Source organism: Anomalospiza imberbis, chromosome 6, assembly GCF_031753505.1.
Source record: "Anomalospiza imberbis isolate Cuckoo-Finch-1a 21T00152 chromosome 6, ASM3175350v1, whole genome shotgun sequence".
NCBI classification, from domain to species: Eukaryota; Metazoa; Chordata; class Aves; order Passeriformes; family Viduidae; genus Anomalospiza; species Anomalospiza imberbis.
The window spans coordinates 23,142,622-23,155,406 of record NC_089686.1 but is presented as its reverse complement, the minus strand read 5'-3'; the positions used below and the strand labels follow the sequence as shown (position 1 = coordinate 23,155,406).

Sequence of the window (12,785 nt, the reverse complement as noted above, 5' to 3'; positions counted from 1 at the left end):
GATTTAGAAATCTCTCACTCAGGAACACAAACTGCAGGGAGCTGGAGAAAGCAGCTGTGTGTGTCATTCATTGCCAAGTTAAGTGTTTCTTGATTCTCAGTTGGCCTGTATATACTATGAAGCTGGTTGATCCTCATTCCAACCAATGCCACGAGTCCAAGAAGTGAGTTTAGTGTGAACTTTATTAAGAAATACCTTCCAATTTTCAAAGTACTGTAAAATACACTAATTAAAATTCCCCTCTCTATTATGCAGAATTATGCTGTCCTTGCAGAAAATAAGTGCTTTGCTTTAGTAACTGCAAGTGGCTGCAACTCCTTGCATCCAACAGTCCAGCACTGACATAGGGCCCAGACTTACAGTGCTATTCCTTAATGCTGAAGATGCTTCTCCAGGCTCCAAGGGTGGACTCCCCCTGCCATATTCTCCTAGCTGGTCTCTGCTTCTTTGGTCAGTAGTCGGAGGAGAGCTTTGGTGACTGCGCTGCCTCAGAACTTGGCTCCGCACAGGGTATTGTAGTCTAACAACAGGATCGTGGATCATACCAATGCTTCTAGCAGTTGCAGTTTACAGTTTTAACTTTTTTTTAAAATAGGTTCTTTTTTTTTTTTTCCAAATAGCTGCCATGCTCGTGCCATCTTCCTCAGTCTAGTCAAATTTGGTTTAGGCTGGAGGGAGAAAAATTAAGAAGCACAAGTCAAAATTGAGTAAATAAGTTTCAGTGTTTCCATACTCATTGCCCTAATATAGTCATTCCTAAGTTAATGTCCAGTTCAAAGTCCCACCTGACTTTCAACAGAATCCAATTTAATAACAATAAAGCACAGTAATAGCAGAAGAGACGAGTAATGATTTTGTTTTAAATTTAAATGTAACCTAATTTAAATGTAACCTTGTCTAGTGGAAGGTGTTTGTAGTCATGGCAACTAGATGATCTTTAAGGTCCCTTTCAACCCAAACCATTCTTTTGTTTTATAATAAATGTTGCTATTCCTGTGCTTAATCCCCATTTTATAGCATCTTAAACTTTGGGAAAGTAAGCATTTGTTCAATTAGCATCTTTGCCACTAGCAGAATTTCAGAATTTCCATGTTTTCCAAATTTTACACTTCAAAACTGCAAGCACTTTAACTGTATGCTTAAGCTTAAGGACACTATTCAAGTCAGTGACTATTCAAATAATATATGGTAAGATCCTTGCTAAAGTGTTTACAGGACCGATGGCTTTTGTCCTAAAGTTTCATTTTATTGATAACAATATTTAACAAGTCAAGTAATAGAAGGGCAGCGGTGACGGTTTCAAACTGGACGATCTCAGTTCTAACATACCTACATGATGCACCTCTGATAACCCAGAACACGGATTACCAGAGGTGTGTCCCACACAGTACCTGTTTTTCCTGCTGTAGATGGTCCACGTCTGCAAGAGGCAGCATTGAAGGTCTTCCATGAGCACACTGGAAGGGTAGCTTGCAAGATGACAAAGCTTCAATAAGCCTGCAGCTCTCCTCCAAAGTCAAATGCTCATTAAACTTAATAGCTCCTGAAAAAGAGAGACGCATTTTTGCCCCTGCTGCCAAAGAGGACTCCACTTCCTTCTACAGCTGTGGTTTTTAGTGAAAACTTTGGGGACATCTCCCAAAGATTAGCTGAGAAGCTGCAAAGGCAACCCAAAGGCTGCAGTGTGGCAGACTTGGGGCACAGCTCTCCTGCTGTATAAGGAGATCAAATTTCCACGGCTTAAACTTTAACATAGTCCAAGTCTGATGGACGGTAAGATTATTACATTTTGGCATTTCAGATAACGTTGCAAGAGGCAAATGGGCTTTTTTCTGTGTGTGTTACAGCTGAAGTTAGAAACAGTTCACAAATCAAGAAGTATTAAACCAAGACAACAGTTACTAACAGTTTCATAGGCTTTAGTGGCTCTCTGTGACTGCCGCGGACAAGTATCACTTCTGAAACCAAGTGCTAGCCACTGAGTCCATTCTCACAAGTGAGCACTTAAAGGTGTCCAGAGGAAATTCAAGCAGAACATTTGGGAGTTATTCCAGAGGTGTTTGCAAACTTTAGCCTTTACAGATGCACAAGACCATCTGCAATATGCTTTCAGCCTTGAGACTTTTTTAGACACAAAACCCCAAAACCTATTGACAGCCAATTGAAAATTGAGACACTGTTGAGAAAGCAGATACTTCTGGTTCACATTTGCCCTTTCAGTGTGATCTTGTTGATACTGTATATGGCACAGGAATTGCAACAAGAGGCTGGAGCTACTGCAGTCAACACTGAGAAGGCCTGCTCACTGCTGGGTGCTAGAAAGCAACAGTTCCCTGAGAAGATGTAATTTTTTACCACACTCCTTCCAAAAGTACTTGAAATATTGCAGGCACACTTAAACTACCACTTGGGATACTTAAGGGAAATTAAAAATTTGGAAAGAGTTGCTAAATGTTCTTTCCTGCATGCTTTCAAGCAGATTCTAGCACCTTCCCCCTTGGCTCATCCTAGAGTGTTACTTGAATTGTTTAGAGCGCACACGGATAAATGCATCTCTGAGCTGTATGTTTCACGTGAAAGTTGGGAAGTATGTTAGGCCCATACATGTCTAAATTGGGGGAGTATTGCTTATCCCTTAGTGCTGCCCGTGAGCATTACCTCCTCAACCCTAAGAAATAGTCTTTAACCCTACAATAGCTGCAAACACATCCAAACACTGCCCCAGGGAGGATGATGTGTAGAGAGAAAGGTTTGGGAAAAAAAAAGCCAAAAGGAGAAAGAATGAAAGAAAATACAGTTTCCCTACCATGACAGGCCTGGGAAGCTAACACCTTCAGAAACGTCAGAGGCAGTGTCCCTCGTGCTCCTCCTCTTGTGGTCTGCAGTAACTAAAAGCAGTAAAGGGAACATCACGTTACTTTCCATTTAATATGAGAAAAAAGAACCATAACACAAAGGAAACTAAAAATGAGGAAAAGCTAGGGGATTATTTAGCCCACTCTCTCATTTGAAGCTCAACACGCTCCCTTTGATTCACACAGTAAGCTTTGGGTGTTATAGTCAACTCTAGAAGTAGACAGCAACTCACCTCAACTTGTTCTTGAATAAGCTCCTAGAAAGAGAAAAGGTAATGTCATCAGTTGCTATTTTTCCCTTCCATCCCCCTACCCTACTTTGTTCACATCTGTGTACAATTTACTGTGTGACTGCCAGAATAAGAAAAAGTGATACTGTTCATAGTACACTGACCACAGTGTGGAAGATCTAGGTGGACGTCCTGCCCTCCCACTACAAGTAATCACTTCAGAAATCTCTCCCTCAAACTGCAGAACCTCTGAAACAGTGGTTTTTAGAAGGCCCCACTGACCATGTAGAGATTTGATGGAAGCAACTTTAATATTGCTGATAAATAAACATTATTTGTTAGGACTTATTCATTTTACTGTTCCTTCATTTAATAATTTTTCTGTTCCTTCAAGCATTTACTGTCCATTTAATTATCCATGTGCAGCGAACTGTTAAAATATCTTTGCTATATACAGTTTTTCTTAGCTTCTCCACTAGTCCAAGTCTGAAACAGTCTTCTATCATTTCAGTTATAGTTCAGTGATTTCAGTTTGGGGACTATTTAGCTACTAAAAGGGATGGCATTCACATTTGCCAGGGGACTTCATTGTCTCCTTCATAACAGAGATCCTGTAATACCCTGGCCCATGAACAAGACCTACTATCATAACTTCACCCATATCCACAGCTGACCTCCACAATACTTTTAGTGATAGGTTGTCTTTTCCGTCGTAATTCATTGGCTTCTCTTTCTATAAAACACATTGGCACTTTCCTCACAAGAACCAAAGAGTTGTTTGTCTCAGGAAATGATAATTCAAGACCCAAGTCCTCCAAATTTTTGTAGCAGCATCTGAGGAAAAAAAAAAACCAACAGAAATAAGACATCAACCACTGTATCTATGACTCCACAGCACACGTAAATATTTCTGTAGTCCACATATGGTTTCCTCATACCACTTCCTGTAACAGTTTCCCATCTCAAAATCCATGCCTCATGAAATTCCAAGTAATTTTGCCCTTTCAGCTTACATTCAGACATGTTTTTTAACTCCAATCAACCGTGCATTTTTTATGTTCCACAACTACAAGATCTAAGAGTTCCTGTATTATGTGAAGAGAGGCTTTGTTTCTCAGTCTATAAATCTGCCTTTTCTGAAGATGCACAAGATGTCTTGTTCAACATACAAACATTCCAAATATTGAAATTACACAGCATTAAGACTACTTTAAGTCTAATCTAAAAGAACTGTGATTTCAATTAACATGTATTAGCAAATATGTAAAATTGAAAAATATATTTTAGAAATTTATGATGGTTTAATGAACTTTATATCCTGTTAAGCAAAGAGAACACAGGAAAGAACAACCTCTAGTTAATTATGACATTTGTCAGCCTGTGGATGGAAAAATACACACAAAAATGAGACTTCACAGGCAGATGAGAGCTTATCTTCAAAATGAAAACAACTATAACAATATATACTTCATTAATTCAGGGAGTATTCACTTAAAACAAAGGTGGTAAACATTAGTTCTAGAAAAGAAATTCTTTGAACAAAAAATAGAAAGAAGCAAATCTAAACTTACCTAAATCAATAATGAGAATAGTACAATTATTAGTCTCCATATGAACATGGCTTGTGAAATTCTACTCAAAAAAGGAAGATATGTATAGCCTTCAGCAGGCTATAGAGAAAGAAAGACAAAAAGCCCATTGTGAATGAAATTACAAAATCCAAGCAGCTATTTAAGTCAACTGGGCTTTTCTATTTTTTTTTATTATTATTAAAAGAAAAAATAAAGAAGGAAGTTCAAGAGAGTCAACAGAACAATGCATTATTACAATGCTTAGTAAATAAAAAATAGAACCAAAGCTGCAGGTGAACCAGAGGCCCAGCTAAACGATTAAATTGCAAGCATAGCTGAAGTGAAAGGTCTTTTAGACAAGTTATTTTATTACACCAAACTTTACCACAGAATGCAGTCACAGTCTGACAGTAACAATAACAATAGAATTTACATTTTCACATAATATTTTTCATTCATAACTTTTTAGTAATGATAGTCTCACAGAATGATTGCAAAGGGATGAACTGCTAATACAGACTGAAAAATTAAGTCGCACAATAGAAGTACTAGTATGCCAGCACCAGTAAGCTTCTTGCTGAAAATAACAACTGGCATCCCTCTGTGCTGAATATTCAACCAGTGTCCTTGAAAGAAACACAAGCCTTTTTGATTTACATCCTTACTCAGTTTTGTAGAATGTTTGTGATTTACCTGATGAAAAAAGTAGCTCTCAGAATGTATTAGCTCTTTCAAAAAGCCTTCAATGCCACCACTTAAAAGTAGATAAAAAAGGAAATGCAAAAGGTTGTCATGGATAGAGAAGCAACATCTATTATGATTTAGAGACTACGGAAGCAAGGTATGCTGACAACAGATGGTCAGTGTTCAACACGAGTCCTGATCTGTATCCTTTATTAATGATGTGGAAAAAAAGAGGAATGGTCAAGCAAGCAAAATTGTAGAAAGCACAAAATTATTTTGGTCAGCAGAGACTAGAGACAAAGTTGAATTCAATCAGAATTTAAAACAAGTAGAAAAATGAAGAATGAAATCAGTAGGATGAATGAAAAATGGGCAGAAAAATTGAATTTATTCCTACTAAATACAAATTATCAGAAGTAATTTGATCTATTTCTACTTTTGGTCGGCTTCTAGATAAACAACACAAATTCAAAAAATAACCCCCCACTACTCTGATTCTTTACCATTGACAGACAAGCAGCTCATGCAAATAGCAGTAGCTGAAAAAGCAGACCAAATATCAGGTGTGGATATAATAAACAGAAAATATGGGCACAGCTGCAAAGCTACTGTACAAATCAATGGGATTCTCTCACTTGGTATATTGTATTCGATTTTAGCCATCCATTCTCTAAAGTATATCTATTAGAAATGAAAGACATTCACAGATGAGTGCAAAAATGAAGTTGAACAAGAGGCATTAAAAAAATTGTAATGTTAGCAACAACATTGAGAGGTGGAAGCAACAAAGACATCCAAATATTATTGAAATATGAACAACTAAGCAAGTGTATCCCTGTAACAGGCAACAGTCTTAATAAGGAATGAATCAGCTACTGTTGAGCTTGCCACAGGAATCACAAAAAGAAAAAAAAGAACAGTAATGAGGTAATACTGACAGAACTTCATCTGAAAATTCAGAACAATGCACTGAAAAAAACTCACGAATGCATGTGGCAGGTGACAGGGATTTGGGGGAAAAGAAAGTTTGATGAGTGTCCAATAGGTCTGCAATAGTCCAACAATAAATATGTATCTAAACTCTTGAAGTACAAAAGTTAAATATCTTAATTGTAGCTAGGTCACCATTCTGAAACATTTGGGAAACAGTGTTCATTAGTTACTCTTGGCAGTCACCTAGGAAAAAGGAATGTGTTTTTGAAGGGTTCACAATACAGACTTTCCATACCCCATCCTCCTCTTCTCAAAAAGTGCCTGTAAAGTCAGTACCTAGGTCAACAGTCTGGGCACTGCACTCCTTTCTTTGTGCACTCCCAGGTCCTGAGCCCCAGGCAGGAGGAACTGTTGGAAGCTGCTTTGGCAGTCTTCTGGCCCACACATGAAGGTTTACTTTCCCAGGGAAATCAGAGCACATTGCAAAGGCACAGAAATGGCACACCCCGGGGTTTTGTCTTGAGATGTTGTAACAACGTGCCTAAGTGTATCTGTTTCCCTCAGTACAGACAGAGCCAACTGGGTTCTGCTCAGGAAGGAATCAACAGTTTTCCTCCTGAGTTTCATGGTAACCTAGCAATATATAGAGATCTTCCTGGTCAACAGAGCCATCCCCCAAAACTGAGAGCTATCTGTCACTACTAACCGTAGAAATCTTCTTTGCTCTTCAGTAACTTCAATCTCCAAAGGGGGAGAAATGGAGGATGACAGTATTTTCTTCTTGCCACATGCTGCAGCTTCCTTCTCATAAGAATCTGTGAATGAAACATTTAGAAGTATCCCTCTTAAAATATTTACGGAGGCATTACCCTTAATGACCCTCTGGTTTGGCACGTAATCCCCTGCTTGGATTAAAAAATGACCACAGAATGCCTTCTCTTGAAACTTGTGGAGGACTGGGAATGTCACAAACCAGACATCCAGTCTCTGGGGAAGGGTTGGTTAATGCCACTTTGTTTTTTTCCCACCAGTTCCAAAAAAAAGTCACCCTAAATAGCAAAACAACCTACTGATATATTTGGTTCAACTCAGAGAGAACAATTTTTTCACAGAAAAGTCAGACATAAATTGAGTTAAAATACTATTCATTAAGCATTTCTCCCTTCAGTCTTTACCTTTTTTCAGTACCTGACCAAAAGAAGCAGAGTTCCTGGAACACTCGGCAGGAACTGCGCAGTGTTTGTTGATGTAAGAGAAGGTCAATGATTTTTAAGTACTTGATGGATGGCTGTTGCGCTTTTTAGCACTGAAACAAATGGCTAATGAGCTTACACAGAAGACTATTATCCCTTTGCAAACAGTTAGACTGTGGAAATTTTAGGCTTTAAGCACAGTATTCAGCTAAAAAGGAACCAAATGAACTAGGCTCTTTACTCGGCATCCCATGTCTTATTCTTCACAGTATAACCACACAAACTTATTGATGTTGTTTTATTTCCTCTTCATTGTTCTTCCTATCAGTCTTCCTGCTCTTTCATTATGTCAGGACTATTTTAGTTCAATAGTACTGTGGGTAGGGAGTATATCTTTTATTTTTGGAAAGGCTGTAAGAATTTTCAGCTGCCAATATTTTGATTGCTACAGATACTGAATGTCTGCACTCTTCTATGATCAGGATGAGGATGTGAAATGGCTATCCTATCAGTTCTGTACATCCCAGAGAGCTCATTTGTACTTTTCTGTGCACTGATTATCTTTGTTTCTTAGACCACCTGAATCCTCACCTGCAATCAGCTGCTCCAAGCGGATCCGTTCATGAGCTGCATGTTGGTCCACCAAAATCAAGAGGTTTCCATCTAAAAATGTACCAAAACAGATGAGAAATAGGCAGCTTTGTACCAGACAACTGCAGGAGTCAGGAAGAATAACCACTTCCCAGAGGCCACATTTAGAAGATAAGTATCAGCTTGTTTCACAGAAACAAAGTGAGGAGGAGGCTGTGTTGGCAGAACATAAAGTTACTACAGAACAGAAATTCAGTGGTCCAAAATGGTACTTAAATTAGGTAATTAAACTGAGTCACAAACTCTTGTCTATTGACATCTTCATCTAACTCCAGAATGAGAGCAGAGATCACCTATAAACTGTTCTCTTTGACACAGTCCTTTAAAATTATACAAAAACTACTGATTTTGAATGCCTTTTTTGTACAGCTTCAGAAAGTTTCAACAATGAATATGTCCAGACACTGTGAACAAAGCCTGAAAGATATTAGCAATTTGAGTACAATCTATTTTTATAACATTAATCTGAAGGCGGTAGGAACACTCAGCAATGTCCAAAATAAAGATAAAGAACATCCAAGAAATTTCAAGCAAAGACTAAGGTTTTCCTCTACTAACAATATCATCCCAAGGCAAGAAGAGATTACAAATAGGACAGTGCTCCCTCTGCAGTCCACTTGACAGCCACCTCAACTTCATACTATTAACCAGTCTTACCTGCCTTTTTTTCCATTCCATTCCTAGTGTTAATTAAACAAGCGATAAATTTATTGTCCACTTGCTGAAGAACCTGTAAGATACTCATAAAACTCATTATAGAGCAGTACAATTATTTTTAAAATGAAGGCAAACAAAAGAAACAATAATCAAAATGGATCAAGAACAACAAATAGGTAGTATGACAACTAGAGGACTGGAAGCCACATCTTTCCTAACCCAAAAGGCCTAGCAAAACTAGACTGAGAAGCTATATGGTTATTCTTTATCAATAATAAATATGGGAACTAAATATGGAAAAGGCAGACATTATTTAAGCTAAAAGATAATACTGGCAGAAGGTCAAATGACCATTAAATGGTCATGAAACAGTTTAGCCTGGATCTAAGAGAAAGTTTCAAAATGAAAAAAAACCATTCTGGATAAACTTTTCCAAAGACAGTAATAAGGGCATGAGCACTAACTGTTCTAAGGTGAATTAAATGGTCATGTAGAAACCTCCTTGAGTTGGGAATGAAAGCTGTGCACAGTGACTCTGAATAATTGATCTGTTGATATCACCAAAAGAGAATATAAACAACTTCTTTTAACCTGCTAATCATCTGCAGAAAAAAGGAAGCAATTTTTCCCTTCATTTTTTTGATTTAGAATTTGCCTCTGTGACTTGATTCCGCTTTCCCCTCAAGCATCAGAAATCAACCAGAGCAACACACAATACTGAGATGAGGTGCACTATGCTTTCAGTATCTTATTGTTAGATTTCTAACATATAGATATGGTGTTATGGAGGAATTTCTCACAATGTCACATAGACAGCTCACCCTGAATTCTCTGTTTCACAACATGTGCGTTGTTCACCTGGTAGGTAAAAATTAATAGATGACTCTATTTCTTTGCAGGGATACAAGACTAATGATTCTTTTTATTCTTTTCCTGTTGCATGATGCAACATTTTCTGCTTTTAATCTTTTGTAAAGAGATTCTCAAAATTGCTATAGGGTGCTGAAGGCAGCATTTAGGTTTTTCAGAGATAGGAAGTAGTAATTTCTTCTAGTTTTGCCTTCTTAAAAACATAGAAAGGAAAACATGACACAGGTAATCACAGAAACATTCAGTGAGTTTTAAAGAACAGTTCTTATTATGAGAAAGCAGACAAATGCTACCTTTGATTCTCCATCTTTCCTCTCTTGTCTTTGTGAAACCTAACCTCTTCACTACAGTAACTTTATTTACTCCTACTATTCATGCACTCACAACATAAGTAAGGGAATCATTTGAATCCTTGTCCACCCTGGAGATGAACATTACAATGCCTCCCACAGTCAGAACCTGCAATCTCAAAGTCAGCAACCTGACTGCATAAGAGTAGTGCCAGCTGGACCTGTAAGCCTTTTGTCACTGGGATGCAAGACAGAGAGAGAGAATCCACTCTGGCACTTCTACCCAAGCAAACCATCACACCTATAAGTTGAAGACTTATATTCACATTCACTTTTAAGCTAACAATCAAAACATTTGACTAAAAAAACACTGAAATAATAAAATTTGATGTTATTATGCCACTTTTAAAAATCACTTTTAAGTGCAGACATAAATCTTAGGGTGAAATTTCAAGTTTTTCCATTAAATCTTGGATTTGATTTTGAAATCACTCTGCTAAGGAATTAAATTTCTAAGGTAAATAAAAAAGGAAGATACAGAACACAGATTAAAGAGAAATATGAACTAAGAAAATGCTAAACAACAAATATAAAAACTGTACTTTGAACTATCATTTAATTAATAATGTTTCTAAGCAGCAGTAACAGGGCTATCTCTTGATTTTGATCTAATCATACTAGTCAAGTAATTTTAGAGTCACTTGCAGACAGCTGACTAACCATGAGATGATATTAAGATATGGCATGACACACATGTCTTCTGCTATCACACATGACCTATAATTCTGTTAGTGCTTGTGAAAATTAGGAATATGAACTGTTTTCCTGGATATTTCTTTCCTACCAGGTAGAAACATCATCAGCAAATCCCATCTGCTGAGTAGGATTTCGGGGATGAAAGCTAGTAATAGATTATATTGTACCTGCATTGAATGAACCATGTCTTTGGTGAAACGATAAGGATACAAGATATTGTGAATTTTCACAGCCAGACTGTCAGCCTGACCGCTGGTCACATCAACTGCAATCTGTAAAAACAGGATTCCACATCAAGGAAAGGCTCAATGATATGGCAAAAAAAACCCAAGCACACAGAGCAAATATTTCAAGTGAGCCAGTTTTACCAAAACTGGAAATAACTCTGCATTTCACAAACCAAGCTTTCTACACAAGAATAACACCAACTAAAAAAATCATCTGGCAATTCCTCTACTTCTATCCCCATGTATCTTTCCCATCTGGCTATTACCTGCTAATTTCAATGAGTCCAGCTGATCCCAAGTACCTATCAAAAGTTGAAGTTAATTATAAGCCTACGTGAGCTCTCAGGGGATGGCATTACAAAGAATGTATTACCCCGGAATGAGTCAGAGCACACGTCACTGCAAGGACTGAACAGAAGCGTTCCCTTCCAGAAACTCACCAGCAGGTGGTTTGCAGCTCCATGCCTATTGTTTGCAGGTGGAAATGGTTACATACGTATGTTTACACACACACAACATGAGGATTAAAGATAATGCTACCTCATGACAGCAAAGGAAGTGTTTCTAAAAGCTCCAACATTGTTCCACTCTCACATGCTGTAATCCTGCCAGGCTTTTAAAACAGCTATGGTAAAATACACTTTTAAGACCTGTTCAAACCTGGGTTATTTTATCTCTATAGGCAGACACAATTTTGCCATTCAATAACTTTTAATTTTGAGATGACTATCTCCGTAAAGGGAAAGACGGTTTACAATGCTTTGGTTTTGGAATTATGAAAAATGAAAGATTAGCCTGATACCTGCCTCTCTTTGAATAAATCCACAAAAATGATTGCATCTAAACAGTCTATAAAAACCAAAACTTCCAGGTCCATAGTGTAATATATCCCTGGATAACTTATATGCAACAATCATTATATTTGCAATTTTGGACCCAGTATCAGAAAATAACAAAAATCTAAAATTATTCCTATTTCAGCATGAGATGCAAGGTAATACTTACCCCTGGGCAGGGAACAAAAACAGGATTATCCCATTCCAAAAGTAATGACTGGAGAGACTCCCCTTCATCATCTAGGAACAAAAACATAGATAATACAGGAACTACCACCATCTGTCAACAGAATGTTCAATGGGACCTCAACCTCAACAAGTATTATTTCTTTTTTTCCTTCATAAAAAGGGGAGAATGTACAAATAAATAATGGAACACGGCATTAGGCTTCTTTAGTGTCTGCTTTAACTAGGAAGGGCAATGTGCATCTGACTTCTGAAAATGCTGCAGCACAATTCAATAGACATGGAAAAGAGGTGGAGGGATGGTAAGGAAAGAAAGAACTGTTTAGCTTCCCACTCCCTCTGGACAAAGTTACATACCAAAAAGATTATTTCATCCTTTCCACTGCAAAAAAAAAAAAGTGTGAGGATTGAAGCTATTTTTCACATTCCAAGGCTGGAATGAGTACAAAGAAGGGAGTAGGTAATTATTCTTTAAACTCATGACATAATTCAACAAAGAACCGGGTATTTCATCCTGTTAATAAGTATTCTTTAACCTGTCTTCAACCCAATTTTTTTTTTTCCAGTTCTAGGTCTGAGATGACTCACACAGTCCCATTGTTAACAGACCTTGAGTAATTCTGGGTTCCTGTTGGGACATCTGAGAGAATTCTTTGATTTGTTTGTACCACAGAACACTGTGTCCTGGAAAGCTGGCCCTACCTCTCAGATTCTGGCTTGCCTGAGTCTTCTCTTTTTGAGGTCTAGGAAGGAAGGGAAGCACAATCTCACTTCTAAAGGGATGGCATCTGAATTGAAACCCTAAACAAAAAAAAAAATTTACTGCTGCATAATAAGCAGCATGCA

At 37.7% G+C, this 12,785-nt stretch overlaps 2 protein-coding genes across 2 annotated transcripts in view; one reads left to right on the top strand and one right to left on the bottom strand.

Annotated features, from left to right (window-relative positions):
- EIF2B2 (eukaryotic translation initiation factor 2B subunit beta) overlaps positions 1–12,785 on the top strand; it is a 78,173-nt gene that overhangs the window by 6,185 nt on the left and 59,203 nt on the right. The gene's annotated exons all lie outside the window — the stretch shown is intronic.
- LOC137475481 (DNA mismatch repair protein Mlh3-like) lies at positions 165–11,582 on the bottom strand. The gene is made up of 10 exons (XM_068192813.1): positions 11,184–11,582; positions 10,858–10,962; positions 8,775–8,847; positions 8,058–8,129; positions 6,980–7,088; positions 3,760–3,919; positions 3,089–3,112; positions 2,807–2,888; positions 1,392–1,543; positions 165–668 (listed from the first exon to the last, which is right to left on the bottom strand). The coding sequence occupies exons 2-10, from the start codon at positions 10,873–10,875 to the stop codon at positions 576–578; spliced, it is 783 nt and encodes a 260-aa protein (XP_068048914.1). The 5' UTR covers positions 10,876–10,962; positions 11,184–11,582; the 3' UTR covers positions 165–575.